Source organism: Microcaecilia unicolor, chromosome 1 (genome assembly GCF_901765095.1).
Source record: "Microcaecilia unicolor chromosome 1, aMicUni1.1, whole genome shotgun sequence".
Taxonomy (NCBI): Eukaryota; Metazoa; Chordata; class Amphibia; order Gymnophiona; family Siphonopidae; genus Microcaecilia; species Microcaecilia unicolor.
In genome coordinates this window covers 260914760-260933249 of record NC_044031.1, presented here as the reverse complement: position 1 = coordinate 260933249, position 18490 = coordinate 260914760, and the positions used below count along the sequence as shown (strand labels likewise).

The 18490-nt window shown below is 44.5% G+C and overlaps 1 protein-coding gene across 2 annotated transcripts in view; it reads left to right on the top strand.

Moving 5' to 3' along the window:
• The first annotated feature begins 8141 nt into the window (after positions 1 to 8141).
• Positions 8142 to 18490, top strand: part of GADL1 (glutamate decarboxylase like 1) — a 260588-nt gene continuing 250239 nt past the window's right edge. The window contains exon 1 of one of the 2 annotated variants that reach the window (XM_030205926.1): positions 8142 to 8294. In XM_030205926.1, coding sequence (XP_030061786.1) covers positions 8246 to 8294 — 49 coding nt within the window. In that variant the 5' untranslated portion in view covers positions 8142 to 8245. The remainder of the gene's footprint in view (positions 8295 to 18490) is intronic. The other variant, XM_030205918.1, reaches the window with a different exon arrangement.

Sequence of the window (18490 nt, the reverse complement as noted above, 5' to 3'; positions counted from 1 at the left end):
AAATCACTGGAGACCTGAAATGAATCTGAATTATGATTAACATTACGGTCAAGCCAAAGCATCCATGGATACCGAAGGAATTTAGAGAAGTTCTCTTGGCTTCTCTATATTCAGGCGTGGTCCCAGAGGACTAGAGAAGTGCAGGTGTGGTCCCTCTCCCAAAAAAGTAGAGGTAAGGAAGAGGTTGAGCACTGCAGGCCAGTAAATCTGACTTCTTTGGTATGTAAGTGAATGGAAAAGCTTTTAAAACTGAGAATAGTAAAGTTTTTGGAATCCAATGGATTACAGGACCCAAGGCAAAATGGTTTCACTAGAGGAAGGTCTTTTCAGACAAATCTGATTACTTTCTTTGACTGGGTGGCTAAAGTAGGATTAAGCACTAAATGTGATGCAGTGGCGTAGTAAGGGCGGGGCGGTGGGGGCGGTCCACCCTGGGTGTCAACGGGTGGGGGGTGCTCTGCTGGCGAGTCCCTACCAGCTCCATCCACCCGGCAGCTGTGTGGTGCGGCGCCTCGCGTCTGCGCTGCTGTAAGAGAAGAAAATTGCCTCGTTGGCCCTTCCCTCACTCTGTCCCGCCCTCGAGGAAATAGGACGTTAAGTCAGAGGGCGGAACACAGTGAGGGAAGGGCCAACGAGAGGATTTTCTTCTTTTACAGCAGCGCAGAGTCGCGCGAGGTGCTGGATGGCCAGAGCTGGTAGACAGGTGGGGACTGGGTCGGGGGGGGGGGTGTGCCGTGTTGCTGTGTCACGCTGGGGGGTGCCGTGTTGCTCTGCAGCCGGGGAGGGGGTGGGGTGCGTGCAGCAGCGATCCGCCCCGGGTGGCAGTGAACCACAGAATGCCACTGATGTGATGTATTTAGATTTTAGCTAAGCCTTTCACACAGTTCCACACAGATGAGAAATAAATAAACTGTGTGTCCTCAGTAAAGACCCTACAGCGACTGACTGGATTAGGAACTGGTTGTGTGGAAGGCGACAAAGGGTACTGATAAATGGAGCTAATTCTGAAGAAAGGGATGCCACCAGTGGTGTGCTGCAAGGTTTGGTTCTTGGACTGGTTCTATTAGCTATTTTTGTAAGTGATATTGCTGAAGGGCTATCTGATAAGGTTTGCCTCTTTGCAGATGATACCAAAATCTGTAACAAGGTAGACAACCCTGATGATGTGAATAAGGTTCCCAAACCTGGTCCTGGAAGCACCCCAGCCAGTCAGGTTTTCAGGATACCCAAAATGAATATTCATGAGACAGCTTTGTATGCACTGCTTCCACTGCATGCAGAGCTATCTCATGAATATTCTTTGTAGATATCCTGAAAACCTGACTGGCTGGGGTGCCTCCAGGACCAGGTATGGGAACCATTGGAATAACAAGAGAAAGGACCAAGTGAAGCCAGAAGAATAGTCAAGAAGATTTAATGCTTAAAAAATGCAAGATCATGCATTTGGGCTGCAAAAGCCTGACGTTTACCTAGGTGTCATAAATGCATAGGAGGTGAGTCTCTTTCAATTGAAAAGAAGCTCTGGAAAGAGGGGGGCATAGGGTGAAGGTGAAAGGAGACAGACTCAGAAGTAACCTGAGGAAATACTTCTTCATGGAAAGGGTGGTGAACTTGTGGAATGGCCTCCCACTGCAGGTGGTGGAGATGAGAACTATATCTGAATTCAAGAAGGCTTCGGACAACTACATAGGGAGTAAATGGAAGAGTAGATGGCATAGATGGGCAGACTGGATAGACCGTATGGTCTTTATCTGCCTTCGTTGTTCGATATTTCTGTACTTTTAACTTGGTGCCACCTCCCCCCCAATCACTCTCTATAGTCAAACTAAATAAAATATCCTTCAGTCAAATATTACCATTAAAACCCTATCAATTCTTAATCAACTGAGTAGTTGGCACCAGATTTGGGATTCTTTTCTCTATCATGTATAACCAGATTGATGCTAGAGGTTCAGGTGGTGCTCAAATGGGGGGGAGGGATAGATAGATAGGGGAGGAGGGGGGGTTCAAAGCTATGGGTGGGAAGGAGTTGGGGAAAATTACAACATTTATAAAGACTGAAGTACTGAGCTGGAGAACCTGACTCGTTTAATCAGTGCTCTAGCGCAATAAGCTCTGTCCATTATATTGGTTCTGGGACCATCATTTAGCTCTGTATTAGTAGGTCGCTACATCACTAAAGAATTGTATTATGTTCAATTGGTTTGTAATGCGATGTGGAAGATGTGTTCTGTATCAGGTTTTGTGTATTATTATTCAATAAAGACTTCATAAAAATTAAAAAAAAACCCTATCAATTCTTCCCTCAAACACTCAATCATTCAGCTAACTATCCCTTAAACCTGTTTGAAACCCTCAATATCCTCTAAAATTACTACCAGTAGACTTTCTCTTCTACACAGTCCTCAAATTAAACCACCCCCTTCTCACACACTGTCACAATCCTACATAAGTATATAAGTATTGCCATACTGGGACAGACTGAAGGTCCATCAAGCCCAACATCCTGTTTCCAACAGTAGCCAATCCAAGTCACAAGTACCTGGTAAGATCCCAAAACAGTACAATACATTTTATGCTGCTTATTCTAGAAATAAGCAGTGGATTTTCTCCAAGTCCATTTTTATAATGGTCTATGGACTTTTCCTTTATGAAACCATCTCAACCTTTTTTAAACCCGGCTAAGCTAACCGCTTTTACTACACTCTGTGGCAATGAATTCCAGAGTTTAATTACATGTTGAGTGAAGAAATATTTTCTCCAATTCATTTTAAATTTACTACTTTCTAGCTTCATTGCGTGCCCCCTAGTCCTGGTATTTTTAGAAAAGAATAAACAAGCGATTCACGTCTACCCATTCCATTCCACTCTGTTTTATAGACCTCTATCATATCTCCCCTCAGCCGTCTTTCCTCCAAGCTGAAAAGCCCTAGCTGCTTCAGCCTTTCTCCATCCCCTTTATCATTTTCGCCGCCCTTATCTGTACCTTTTCTAATTCCACTATCCTGCTTATAATCGAAAGAGAAAAACGCCTATATTGCGACTCAAATCGGTATAATCGAAAGCCGATTTTGGGCGTTTCCAACTGCAATCCGTTGCAGAAACGGGTAAAGTTGACGGGGGCGTGTCGGAGGCATGGTGAAGGCGGAACTGGGGCGTGGTTATCGGCCGAGGAGAGATGGGCGTCTTTAGCTGATAATCGAAAAAAAAAAAAGGCGTTTTTACCGCGATTTTGGGTCACTTTTTTTGGACCCTTTTTTTTTCACGAACAAGTCCCAAAAAAGTGCCCCAACTGACCAGATGACCACTGGAGGGAATCGGGGATGACATCCCCGGACTCCCCCAGTGGTCACTAACCCCCTCCCACCAAAAAACCCCCACTTTACAAACTTTTTTTCCAGCCTGTATGCCAGCCTCAAATGCCGAACCCACCTCCATGACAGCAGAATGTGTTCTATCCTCTGACAGCCTTTCCCTGGTTCTGATGTGGCTCTCGGGCGAGTGTGACACCTTTTCTGTTAAGGGCACTGCAGAGTCACATCAGCAATGCATTGTGGTGGGTGTAGGGTAGTGGGCTCCGTGATTCCACTAGCTTGTGTTAAATGCTCTACTCCCATGGTGCTTTTCCCCCTGCTTACTGGGTCAGAGTGTGCCCTGTTTTGTTTCCGGTAGTCCATGAGGTAGTGGCCATTTTTGTAAGCCAGTTTTAGATCCCTTTCACGTGTTAGCCACGTTAGAGAACTTAGTTCTTACCTTGAATGTGGCTGAAAGAGGGCAATGTACAGCATTCTGCCAGCTCTGACCTACTGCTAATCTCAGTACCAGGGAGACTCATTGCAAGTGGGGCACAACCTCTGATCTGTAGTTAACTGTGAGTAAGCGTGCTTATTCCAATAAAGGACGTTTTCGGAGACATTAGTCTTCAGGTGTCAACTGGTGTGCCAATGTTATATAGCAGCAACAAGTCCTAGAGGACTGCGTGTATGCAGGTCCCTGGAGCACTTTTAGTGGGTACCGCAGTGCACTTCAGCCAGGTGGACCCAGGCCCATCCCCCCCTACCTGTAACACTTGTGCTGGTAAATGGGAGGCCTCCAAAACCCACTGTACCCACATGTAGGTGCCCCCTTCACCCCTAAGAGCTATGGTAGTGTTGTACATTTGTGGGTAGTGGGTTTTGGGGGAGGGGGTTGGGTGCTCAGCACTCGTGGTAAGGGAGCTATGCATGTGGGAGCGTTGTCTGAAGTCCACCGCACTGACCTCTAGGGTGCCCAGTTGGTGTCCTGGCATGTCAGGGGGCGAGTGTACTACGAATCGTGGCCCCTCCCACGATCAAATGGCTCGGATTAGGACGTTTTTGAGCTGGGTGTTTTTAGTTTCCATTATCGCTAAAAAAAACAAACGCCCAGTTCAAAAACGTCCATTTTTTCGAAAATACGGTCTGTCCCGCCTCTTCACGTACCCATTTTCGGACATAGACGCCCATGGAAATAGGCGTTCGCGTTCGATTATGCCCCTACACATCTTTTTTCCACCAGGTCTCACAGATGCCTATTATATCTAATTTTTCATTTAGTGCAATATATTCTAACTCTCCCATCTTAATTCTTAGGCTTCTGGCATTCACATATAGATATTTCAAACTATGTTCGTTGTTCCTATTTACATCTTGCTCAGAAGTTGACAGTGTTAATTTATTTGTTTGTTGCATTTATACCCCACATTTTCCCACCTATTTGCAGGTTCAATGTGGCTTACATAGTACTGTGAGATGTTAGCCACCTCCGGTGATGAAACAAATACAGAGTGATGTTGTTACAGTCACATTGGAGAATCAAGAGAAGAAGAGTTATATAATGTTCATTGCAAGTTTTGGTTTCGTTGTATTGCTGAGTTCAGGCACTTAAGTTGGATCAGTAGGGTATGCCTTCTCGAACAGATCGGCCTTTAGTGATTTCCGGAAGTTGAGGTGATCCTGCATTGTCTTTATGGCTTTTGGTAATGTGTTCCATAGTTGCGTGCTTATATAGGAGAAGCTGGATCCGTAAATTGATTTGTACTTGGGTCCCTTGCAGCTAGGGTGGTGAAGATTTAGGTATGTTTGTGATGTTCTATGTTTCTGGTTGATAGGTCTATGAGATCAGTCATATAACCCGGGGCTTCACCATAGATAATCTTGTGGACCAGGGTGCAGATTTTGAAAGTAATACGTTCTTTGATTGGGAGCCAATGCAGTTTTTCTCGTAGGGGTTTAGAGCTGTCGAATCGTGATTTTCCAAATATAAGCCTGGCTGCTGTGTTTTGAGCAGTCTGTAGTTTCTTTATGAATAGTTTTTTTGCATCCTGCATAAAGTCCATTGCAATAGTCAGCATGGCTTAGCACCATTGATTGTATCAGGTTCCGGAATGTTGCCCTCAGGAAGAATGGTTTCACGCGTTTAAGTTTCCACATTGAGTGGAACATTTTCTTGATTATAGAGTTAACTTGGGTCTCGAGTGTAAGGTTTTTGGTCGATTGTGACGCCAAGGATTTTCAGGCTATCTGAAATGGGGAGGGCGTAGTCTGGGGTGACTAAGTTTGTGGGTATATTCGTGTTGTATTGGGATTGACAAAAATAACTACATCCAATATCTGGCAAAACATAGATGCCCCCATCAAACTTTCAAAATAAAAATACAATAATAAAGTCAATCATCAATCTTTTAACAATTTCTCCCATCCCCCCTAACCCACCCTCCTTCCCCTCTGTTTTATGTTGCAACATTTTTATTGATGAGAATTCAAAAAGAGTACATCTGCTTCTATAAGTGTACACAGTTCCAAGCTTAACATGTATTCCTTGAAAACAAACTAAGCTAGTCCTTCATCAGAGAAGGCAGTGTGTTTTTTCTGTGTTGAATTTTAGTTGGAATGCATTTGACCATGAGTTCATGATATGGAAACCGAGGTTGATTTTGTTGGTGATTTCTGTCAGATCATGTTTGAAAGGGATGTCTGATTTTTATTTAAGGTCACTTGATCTGCTATGGTCTCTTTTGCAACCTCACTATTGGAATACCCTATCTTCCCTGTTTTAGTGATATCTTTGAAAGATACCTAGTTCTGAACCATGCATTTTTGAACGATTGTCGGCCTTCCCCAGGTTCTAGTTTAAAAGCTGCTCTATCTCCTTTTTAAATACAGATGCCAGCAGCCTGGTCTCATCCTTACGGAATAGGCTCTCCCTTCCCCAGAATGTTGCCTAGTTTCTTACAAATCTAAAATCCTCCTTCCGGCACCATCGCGTCATCCACGCATTGAGACTCCGGAGCTCTGCCTGTCTCTTGGGCCCTTCGTGTGGAACGGGTAACACTTTTGAAAATGCCACTCTAGAGGTTCTGGATTTCAGCTTTCTACCTAAGAGCCTAAATTTTCCAAGACAGCTGGCTCCTCCCCAGTACTATCTAAAATCCTATCTAGGTGACACACGAGGTCTGCTACCTTCGCACCAGGCAGGCAAGTGACCAGGCGATCCTTACGTCCACCAGCCACCCAGCTATCTACATGCCTAATAATCGAATCACCAACTACAACAGCCATCCTAAGCCTTCCCTCCTAGGCAGTAGCTCTTGAAGACACATCCTTGGTGCGAGAGGATATTGCATTCCCTGGTGTGCTGGTACTGGCTGCAGGATTACTTCAAGCTGCACCAGGGTGATGCTCTCCTTTTAGAAGACCTCCCTCCTCCAAGGCAGCAGAGGGGCTCCTCACCATCTGAACAGTTGTAACCTACACTAGGACCCAAAGCAAACAAGTGTGCCTCCTTCAAGTCACAGCACCGCTCAATCACATTGACAAAAGCTGGTCAGCTGAAACTCTTCTCTTAATCTCGCACTGTTAATAGTATAGGTTCCCATACACAAACTCTTCTCTACATACTTTTATTAACACCGGAAGCGACTCTAATAGCCTGACTGAATTACTAAACTACCCAAAAAGGAAACCAGAAGAAAATGAAACTGAGCAGCAGCTGTCAGCAACCACAGAAAACCAGAAAGGCATAAAGACAGATGGGAAAGGCAAACCAAAAACAAAGTGACTAAAACTTCTCCTCCCCTGCTAACAGCCTCTTTGTTGCTGTCCCCTCCCCTAAATATAAGGCTGCCAATTGGATCCAGATTCAGAGTTGATCCAGTCCTTGGTTTACTCCAGTGAATGCTGGGACTTGTAGTCTTACTTTTCTTTGGAAATGCAATGGGGAAATCACAACTATGTGTCCCTGCATGCAAGGGAGTAAACCCAGGACTGAATCAACACAGTCCTGTGAATCTGGATCCAGTTGGTAGTCTTACCCAAATACTAAACTCATGCATTCAGAGTTCCTGTGATACTTATCCTCCACCTACCTACACATGTAGAAAATCCCTGAGGTAAGAAGGGAATACTGTAATACTGTTTGTTAAGTGTTCTTGATATTTCTGCAAAGAAGCTAAAAAGTAAATAAATATAATATGACCTAGCATGGCATTTAAATTTCACTTTATATTTTCTGCGCTTTTTGGCCTTTTCTTCCAGGTTATTTCCATAAAAATCCCCTCTAATCTTTACACTATACAGTATACATGCATAGCTCTCTTATGTCACCTAATCTTTTTTCTCTGCTGATAACAATTTCAAATGTCTATCCACCCTTATTTGCATGTACAGTGTACAGGTGTATCCAAATTGCTTTTTGATGCCAGTTCCTCCCACCCTATTCATACCTCCTTTCCAGAGTGCAGGCAATCTCTCCTTGCTGTTTTTTTTTTTTTTTTTTTTAGGCACATTACTTGACTTTGTTCCTTTTCTTTACAAGTTTAAAGGAAATGTGGTCATTTCCGAGCATTGAAATCGAATGGCTCTGCATACACCCACAGTATTACTATATTAATCATCAAAAATAAATGAATGCACGATGAAAGGTTTAAACCCAGCAAGGGTGCCTAGCTTCAGAGCCTGCCCCTCCCTTCTGACCATCTGGCTTTTGGCAGGCTCTGTTTTTTTTTCCAGTCCCTTAAGCCCTGGCAGCACGCCAGCAGGACAATGTATTAATAGGTGGCAGGCCGCTTACTGCTAGGCAGCACCTCAGGTCAGGAACAGCTGAAACCCGAGAAGGGCAGAGGCACTAGCATTAGCAGCCCACGTGCACACTGGCTGCTCAAGAGGCAGCATCAGGGCGTTTGAGGCTCAGTGTGAAGCAGACACTCGCACTGCAAGGGCCGGCATCAATGAGTGACAGCCGCAGTAGCTGGCAGGGCGTCGCCACGCACATCCCAGGTAACCTCGCTTACCTTACTGCTGTTCTTTAGAGGAGGCTCAACAATACAGTCAGGCTTCACACAGGCAGGGGGGGGGGTGCTCGGATTTCTCATTTTCTGTAGCACAGGAAGGGGGAAAATCACTTGTTAAATTTGATCCTGGATTTGAGTACTGTAGTTAATTAGTAAGAGAGTTTTGAAAAGATGTAGCTTCTTTATAAAGAATAAATTAATTGAATACATAATTCTCCCAGGTTATCAATTATACTTAATGGGGGTATAAGTAGGTTACTGTTAAAACGTTATTTTACCATTAACATGTTATTTTAGCTCAGGGCTTATTTTATGCAATGAGAACTAGTTACTGAACAAGTGGGGTTAACAGTAAAATAACACGTCTTAACAGTACCCCGTGTTGATAACTTCCCCCTTCATTTAAACAAGTATTCTTCACTAATTGTCTTTTACATTTGTCCTTCAGATTTTTATTTGTAAAGGGGATGTTTTGCAAAAGAAAATAAAGATGGCACCAATAATGTTTCCCTTAGCAGCAATCAAAATTTAAGTGTGTCTTGTCTGTCTCTTGAGTAGCACCATTGGGTGCTTTAAAATAATTTAGCTGTCAGAATGTTCTCCACACCTCATTCCCTCCAAAATGATGAACTCGTTGCTTTTGCTTTCTCTGCCTCCTCATTTCCCCTAATGTGCAATGCTTTATATATGTTGCCCTATTCAGTCTCTCCAACCTGCATAACTTTAGCAAATAGCTTCCAAAAAGGAAAGTCTATATATTCAAATAAGGTAAAATGATATGGAGCTGGTGGTAACTCTAATCAAGGACGCTTTTGCCCTCATATTTGTGCTTTTTCATTAGCTTATATTGGGTTGGTTTGCCCTGCTTCTTAGCAGTTACTCTACATGTAGATCCTTGATTTCCACACAGAGGAGTTGGATTAGCTCACAGCATGGGTTAGGAACTTCAAATATTAATAGGAAAAGGAGCAAAATTTTTTTTAATTTATTTGGCCTGTTTAATTGAGTTATGACAAATCAACAGTACCTATTAAGGGTAAAACCATAACAGTATTACTAGTCTCATGTTTCAAACTTGTGCTGATTCAGGGCTACTCGAATATTTTGAGTGGAGGTCTGAAAAATTTGACTGTCTGAAACCCAGGGTCTGCAAACTACCACAGATATGTATTAATCAAAAAATACCAAATAAAATACTCTTTTTCTGTCTTTGTTGTCTGAGCATTGTATTTTTCCATTTGTTTTGGCCCCAGTGTCTTTTTTTCTGCCTTTCTCTTTTTTTCCCAGCTTTCCAGGGTCATCCTACTTTTCCTCTCACCCTTCCCTTCCCCCTCCAGGTTCAATATCTTTTATTTTTTTCCATCTCACTTCCTTTCTTTCCTTCTTATTCTTCCAGGTCCAATATTTCTTCGCCTCACATCCTTTCCATCCCTCCCTCCCATTGTCCAGTATATGTGCAGTTCTCATTTTTGTCTAGGTTTCGGAGAATTAAAAATAATAATAATTTTTTTTTAGTTTCCCTTCTGTTAAAGGATGCAAGAGGTTAAAAATTCACGAGTTCTTGGTGGCATATACCAGGCTCCTAAGCTCTGGCAAGAACTTTCTTCTTGTTTTTCAAAATGTATTGTGCGTCATTTAGGAGGAAACTTAAGACTTATCTTTTCCAGAAGTTTGTTTTGTTTAAATAATTTTGGGTCTATGCACATTGTTTTATTGTAATTCCTGGGAGATTGTCCTGGCATCTTAAGTGTTGTGAACTACTTGGAACTTTGCAGTTATAACAGAATGCAAATACTATTGTTTTGTCTCCCTCCCTTCTGCCCCTGGTCCAGCATCCCTCCATCTGGCTACTTTCACTCCCTCCCATTGTCCAGTATAGCTGTATCCCTCCCCTCTGCCCCCAGGTTCAATGTTCCTCCATCTGGCTTCTTTTCTTCTCTCCCTCCTATTGTCCAGTATAGCTCTCTCCCTCCCCTCTTCCCCCAGGTCCAATGCCCTCCATCTGGATTTCTTCCTTTCCTCCATCCCTTCTATTCGGTCCAACATATCTCCATCTGGCTTTCTTCCCTTCCCTCCCTCCCATTGGTCCAACATCTCTCCACCTGGCATCCCTCCCTTTGGTCCAACATCTCATCATCTGGCTTCCTTCCTTCCCTCCCTCCCATTGTCCAGTATAGTTCCCGCCTCTGCTCCTCATCCTTCGGATCCAATAACTCACTGCATGTATCCTTTAACTCTCTCCTCTGGGCTCAGGTCTGGTGCTCCCTATCTTAAATCATTCTCTGTCCAGGCTGCCTGCTGTGTGCTGCACCTCGCCCTTGCAGAAGCAGAAAGTTATGTCAGAAACGGGGAGGAGTACAGCAGGGTGCAGGCTCTGGGCTCTAGCAAATGGCATGTGTGAATTGCTGCTGAAGGCCTGGGCAGAGAAATTATTTAAGGTAGGAAGCGTCTGCTGAGGCAAGTAAGGGGGGGGGGGTTAGTCTACACCTACCATGGCGTCACAGTAAAAAAAAAAAAAAATAATAAAGGCACCACCTCAGCTGTCCACATGAGAGGGCTCAGAGGTCCAGACTGTGGACCATGGGCTGCCTTTTTTTGTAGGCCTGCACTAATTCAACAACTTTGTGTTGTTACTCTGTGCCCAGTATGTACATATGTATGGTTTGGTTTTCTACATCATTTAAGGGACTGTTCTATAACTGGGTTCCACAAGTTAGGCAACCTAGATGCAGTGTGCTGAGTGCAAATTGTATAACAGATTGCATTATAGAACAGTAACTATCCCTCCCCCCCCCCCCCCCCCCCCCCCCCCGTATACAATTCATACTCCTCTTATTGACTTTGTGCCTTTACTCTGCAGCTCTTCAGTACCTCTCCACTCTTATCTCTCCTTACACTTCTCCCTGGGAACTTTGTTTATTGGGTAACTCTCTCCTATCTGTACCCTTCTCCTCCACTGCCAACTCCAGACTCCGTTCCTTTTATCTTTCTGCACCATACGCCTGGAATAGATTTCCTGAGTCATCTCTGGTCGTCTTTAAATGTAGGCTAAAAGCCCACCTTTTTGAGGCTGCTTCTAACTCCTAACTCCTATTCACTTGTCAGTACCCATGCCTGTTTTATCATTCCCATCTTAAGTAATTCCCTTATCCCTTATTTGTCCTGATTAGATTGCAATCCCTGTCGAGCAAGGGCTGTCTCTTCTTACAGGTTTAAGTGTACAGTGTTGCGTTTGTCTAGTAGCTCTATAGAAACGATAAGTAGTAGTAGTAAGAACTTCTATAAATCCTAGCTGACAATATTTAGGCGCCAATCTAGAGTGAGGGGGTTAGAGAATCATTTTGTAATAGGCCATCTAACCTGTGCAAGCAGTATATGCAATTTAATCCATTTTTCAAAGAAAAGTAGGTACTCACATTTCTAATGAAAAATAATGCTACTGTAGCCACACATTCACATATGGAGGAGTAGTCTAGTGGTTAGTGCAGCAGTCTTTGATCTTGGGACTCTGGGCAAGTCACTTAACATTCCATTGCAAGCAAGTACATGTATATAATATGTAAACTGCTTTGAATGTAGTTGCAAAAACCACAGAAAGGCAGTTTATTAAGTTTCACTCCCTTTCCCCTCACATCTGCTGTTTAGAATGACTGACTGAAAGTGGTATATCAAGTTTGAATAAAGGAGCACACACACAACTGAGAACATTTACATACCTATGAAAAACAGAAGGTATACATGTAAATCCAAACTGTACCCCAGCTCCAACCTTCAGGAATACCTCTATTCATCATGCTAGAAATGGCATTAGATGCATATTTTACAGTGGGCAATTTTAGAACAAGATATGACGTACACACAGAAGAACAGAAGCCTTTGCACAGGAAACAGCAAAGGTGACTCAAATGACATGGAAGATTCTCCAAGGATTCTAAACGTTTGTCCATCAATCAAGACTCGACACGGCCATGTTTCGGCCCCTCTGGGCTGCTTCAGGAGTCTCCAGATGTCTGTGACACAATGGAAATTGTATATGCCGCAGATGTTTACTTTGGCGGCGGAAACTGCTGCTCAGAAGGAAACCCACTAATAAGCTCTCTAAAATTCACTCCTCATCAGTAACAGCAAATAGACCGTTATGGAAAATGAAAAAATGTTGAGTCTTGATTGATGGACAATAAACTTTTAGAACCTAAAACTTACAGACTGCCTGTGGGGGGATGCACAGGAGGTCATGGTCCAGGAAGTATAAAAGCTTAGGGCATAGCTAGGTTAATGTGACCCAGTGCCCCCTCCCCCCAACTCTGCTGGCCAGCTAGATGCCTGATTTTTAGACACTACTTAACATACAGAAAATGAAGTTTGCAGCAGCTGGGGGTATTTTTTTAATGCCTGTACATGTGTGCATTCCTACGACTGAGCTTCTCCTGCGGACCCAGCACACTGGCTTCTGAGTCCTGTCACGTGACTCCCAGGATCTTGGAGCTGCGGCTGCTGTGAGAGCCAGCGAAAGTGAAGAGCCCGCTTTATTGAAGAGGCCAAGTGACAGTGAAGACTCTACTGGCTTGCTGCCCGACCCACAAATGCAGTACCACTCGAAATCACAGCCCCAGAGCCCAGAAATCATCAGCTGTGGTAGTTTTTTGCCAAGAAGATGGTTCCAGCCAGGCATTGAAGCCTCCTTGAAGGCCTGCAGGCACTGCTGGAGCCAGCATTCAACTCGGAGCAGGCCTCCTTTCCAGTCTCCACTACTGTCAGTGCCCAGGTAACGAAAAAACATTTATACCTTATGCTGGGTTTTGGGGATAGGGATTGAGATAGGCAGGGGTGGGGGGAGGGTCGGTAGGGGTGAGGAGGGTAGAGAAAAGCAGATTTGATGCTGGGCTGCAGGGGTGGGGGAATAGAGGGGCAGAGGAGATGCTGAACTATGAGAAAGTGGGGGATGGTGTTTAGAGAAGGACAGGGAAGATGCCAGGCTTTATATGAGGGAGTAGGGGTGTGTGAAAGGGCAGGGGAAATACCATACTTTATATGAGAGGGTGGGGATATATGGAAGGGCAGGGAAGCTGTTGGACTTTATATGAGGGGGTGAGCATGGAAGGTTAGGGGAAATGCCGTCTTTATATGAGCGTGTGTGTGTGTGTGAGGAGGGGTATGGAAAGGCGGGAGAGATGCCCGGCTTTAATATAAGGTGGGTGCAGAAGGGCAGGGGAGGTGCTGGGCTATGGGACAATTTCTGTATTTTCCTACTACCTTTTTTGGTTTCTTATTGAATGTGTTTACCTGTTCAGGGCTCCAAAGAACACCTCCTCTGCGTTTGGATGCAGTATTTAGGGGCTGAGTAAAAGGCAGATCTCCCGAATCCACCTGATCCAGTCCATAACACCTTAAATCTTGAGGATCTGGCTTTTTCCATTTCCTCTGTTCAGCTGTGTCCCTCAATCCTCTTGCTATGGCCAAACCCTGCTTTTTGTTGGCGTTTCCTCTTCAGGAACGTAAGCATTTTGTTTTCTTCACATTAAAGTTGGATCAGCGTTGTCAGATGGGCGGTTTTCCCGCCCAATTGGGCGGTTTTCCGCAACACGCCATGGGAAACGTTTGCCCGCGGTGGGTTGCGGTTTTTTGGGCTGGTTTTGGTTTTTTTGTGGGGGTTTTGGGGTGGGGCTAATGGCGACAGAGGCGGGGTTTGTGACGTTTTGGGCGGGGCGATGACAGTGGGGCGGGGGTGATGACGGAAGGGTGGGGCTGATGACGGCGGGGGTGATGACGTCGGGGGTGGGGGGTGTGTGGTTTTTGGGCGGGTTTTGGGCTGTTTAGTGTGGGAATTTTTTTTTTTTATATGGCAACCCTGAGTTGGATCCACAGGTTTCTGGATCCTGCTTTGGGTTGCCTTTGAACATCCCTAAGTAGGTTGATTCTTAGCAATAAAGTCAGATCTGGACGAGACTTTCAGATCCACCTTTAATGTGAAGGAAAAAGAATACTAAGATTCCTGGACAAGATGCAGGAAAAGCAGAAGATCTGAGGATGTGGTTGATTGGGTTAAAGCCTGAGCCTCTGAATTTAAAGGTGATAGAGACTGAACCTGATGGATCTGGGCTATTCTTATTTTATCTATTTCCCTATATTCATGTTTTTATTGGTGTTAGTTCTAAGGGAAGTATGTGGGGGGAGGGGTTATACGCTAATATGCTGTCTAACTCCTATTTGACAAATACCCGCTTTGTGGAATATATTTAAATACTGTGGCTGGAGACATTTTGAGGATCATATTCAAAATAGAAAAAAGCATCCAAAAAGTGGCATAAATCTGCATTTGGGTGTTTTTGGATTTTTTTTTTCTCAAAAAAAGAAGAAGTTCAAATTTGGTATTTTCAAAACCAAGTTTTAGATGTTTTCCTATGAAGTCCTTCAGAAGTGTGTTCAGATCACAAGGGTGTGTGTTAAGGGTGGGATCTGGGAGTTCCTAGGAACTCCCAGATCCCATTTGGACATTTTTCTGCCATAATGGAACGAAACAAAAACATCTAGGGTTGTAAGTTGGACATTTTGGTCTAGACCTGTTTTAATGAACATGCCACAAAAAAAGTGTCCTAAATGACCAGATGACAACTGTAGGAATAAAGGAATGACACCCTTTTACTCCTTCAGTGGTCACTGACCCCCTTCCACCCCACAAAGATGTAAATGACAGCCTCTATGACAGCTTCAGATGTTATGGCCAGGCCTATTACAGCAGCAGGCAGGTTACTGGAATAGTCTAATGGTTGGTGCACTGCACTGTTGAGAAGGTGACCCAGATCCATAATCCACTCTATTACACTTGTGGTGGAAAGTGTCAGCCCCTCAACCCCACTGTACCCAGGGTTGCCAAGGGGGGGGGGGGGGGGCAGGGGGGGACAAAATTCCCCAGGCCTCCAAGGGGGCCTGGCGCCAGGGTCAGGCCGCCGGCACTGCAGTTCCCGGTCTCACCTGCCTGCCTTCTCGGCTCCGGGCCCCCTGCATTTGAAGCGGTAGTCACAGATCTCCTCCCTTCAGGCCTTCCCTCCCTGTGTCCCGCCCACGCAGAAACCGGAAGTTACATCAGGTGTGGGCGAGACACAGGGAGGCTCGGAGCCATGGAGGCAGGCAGGGGAGACCACGGACTGCAGTGGTAGGGGGAGCGACGGGGGGTGGCAGCGAATGGGGGTGGAGGTGGGGCAGCCTTGCCCCGGGCCCGGCCGAATCTCTCGGCGGCCCTGACTGTACCCACATGTATTTAGATTGTAAGCTCTTTTGAGCAGGGACTGTCTCTTTGTGTCAGGTGTTCAGTGCTGCGTGCGTCTGGTAGCGCTATACAAATGCTAATAATAATAGGTGACACCTGCAGCCATAAGGATTATTGGAGTGGTGTATAGTTGGGTACAGTAGGTTTTTCGTGGGGTTTGAAGGGCTCACCATACAACATAAGGGGGTAATAGCGAGGTGTGTACCCAGGATCTTTTATGTTAAGTCCACTGCAGTGCCCTCTAGGGTGCCTCAATGCTATGCTGGGATGTCTGTGTGGCCAGTCTACTAGGAAAGCTGGCTCTTCCTATATCCCAATGGCTTGAGATTGACCATTTTCAAACCAGAAAAATGTCTTTCTCACTACTTGTTTGGCTTTTCCAGTGGGAAGCATATTGCTGTTCTGTATTTACTGCTGCCTTTTGAAAGGTATAGTTATTGGTATTGGTGCTGTTAAGTTTGCTACATAGGCTCTGAGAAGCTTCTTTTCAGGATTTAGTGTTACTTCACTCAAAAGGGCATTTTAGATTAGGATGTCTAATCCTGAATTTGGATGTTTTGTTCAAAATGTCCAGAATCCGAATAGCGAATATAGAGATTTTTGAAACAGCAAAATGTCTATCTTTTTTTGAAAATGGCCACTTGCTAGATGTATTTCCTACTCTGTGCATTTATCTTTTTGGTCCATATTTGAAAAAAAAAAAAAAAAAGTCTTAAGTGAAAAAACATTCAAAATCAACCCATTTGGATATAGGAGGAGCCAGCATTCTTAGTAGACTGGCCACATAGACATCCCAGCAGAGCAGTGGGGCACCCTAGTAGGCACCACAATGGATTTCACATAAAAGCTCGCAGGTACACATCTCACCATTGCTCCCTTATATTGTATAGTGAGCCCTCCAAAATCCATCAAGAAACCCAACTGTACACCACTACAATAGCCCTTTTGGCTGCAGGTGTCACCTATATGTGGGTACAGTAGGTTTTGAGCGAGTTTTGGAGAGCTTACACTTTCCACCACAAGTGTAACAGAGTGGATTATTGGTCTGGGTCCCCTTCTCCACAGTGCACTGCATTGACCACTAGGCTACTCCAAGGACCTGCTTGCAGCTGTAATAGGACTGGCTATAACATCTGAGGCTATTGTATAGGCTGGTATGCACTGTTTCTTTTACAACTTTGGGGGGTGGGAAGGGGTCATTGACTAGTGGAGGAGTAAGGGGGTCATTCCTTTATTCCTGGATTGGTAATATGGTCATTTAGGGCACTTTTTTGTGGCTTAGTTGTTATTAAAAACAGGTCTAACTCAAAACATCTTAGTTTTATTCCATTATAACTGAAAAACATCCAAGTCTTAGGAACACCCAAATCCCACGCTTAACATGCTCCAACACCCCCCTTGAGATCTGGATGCAGTATGGATGAACAGCACAGAAAAAGCATCTGGAAAATGGGTTTCAAAAATAACAATTTGGACGTGGGTTTCAAAAAATTTGACGTTTTGGCAAGAAAAGCGTCCATCTGTCCTTTTAAACATGCTCCTCTTTAAAAAATGAGCCCTCTTAGTATTTGGCAGTGAAGGGATTTTGTGTTTGTTATTGAGGTGCTATCAGAATCTCTGGTGGATTGGAGGGAGGTAGAGGGAGTATCGACAGGGTCAAAACTGCTGCTTTGTGCATGTTACTCCTGTTGCTCGTGGTGTCATTATAGTATGCTTTCACTACCCATGTTTTAGGAAGTAAGGATATGTGTTTATCACAAAACTTATGAAGTTCATTATAATTTTAGCTTCTAAGAGTGAGAAAGCTCCCAACAGTATTCCCAAGAAAAAAAGAATTTCCTGACAGTGTTCCTTTGTCTACCTCATGGCAAAACAAAGTTCGTTGCTAAACTACTCAAAAAAAACAAACAAAAACCCTCCCACACAAATAGAAGATCGTGGCAAGGATGCAAATAGAAATTAATCATTGGCTGGTCCTTCTACAAGGAAAAATCAATTCTTACCTGATAATTTTCTTTCCGTTAGTCCCAACAGATCAATCCAGAGACTTGTGGGTTGTGTCCCTCTACCAGCAGATGGAGATATAGCAAACCTTGGAGGTTCTCTCTATGTGGACCTGTGCAGCCAAGTAAACCTCAGTATGAACGATACCAAAGCAGTGGAATGGAAACAATAGAAAACTCTCCTGATATTGCCAGACCAAATGCCCAACATACTTCCACCACTTCTAACTTTTTATTTCTTTTTATTATTTAATCAAACGAAGGGACAATCAGAACAACAAAATCCGAAAAATGAACCAACCGAAACAAAACCGCAGACAGTAAATCCAGGGGGGGTGGGGGCTCTGGATTGATCTGTTGGGAGTAATGGAAAGAAAATTATCAGATAAGAATTAATTTTTCCTTCCATAGCGTCCCACAGCTCAATCCAGAGACTTGTGGGATGTACCCAAGCAGTCCTCAAGTAGGGCGGGACACCCCGAACCCGGCAGAAATCACCAATGAGCCAAACATTGCATCTTGCCGAGCTGCCACATCTACCCGATAATGATGAGTGAACGTATGGACCGAAGCCCATGTAGCGGCTCTGCAGATATCTTCCAGAGAAACCAAACAGGACTCTGCATAGGAGGAAGCCTGAGCTTGTGTAGAGTGAGCACGAATTTGCGCAGGGGCTTGCTTGCCCAAAGCCACGTAGGCCGAAGTGATGGCCTCCCGCACCCAATGGGCTATGGTGGCCTTGGAATCCATATGCCCCTTACTGCCTCCAAAAAGGACGAAGAGATGGTCCGAAAGACTAAATTCATTGGTCACCTCCAAATACCTAAGAAGAGCCCGTCTTATGTCAAAGCAGCGAAGAGCCCGGAATTGCTCTGGGTAATCTTCCCGGCGAAAAGCCGGCAAATGCAGGCG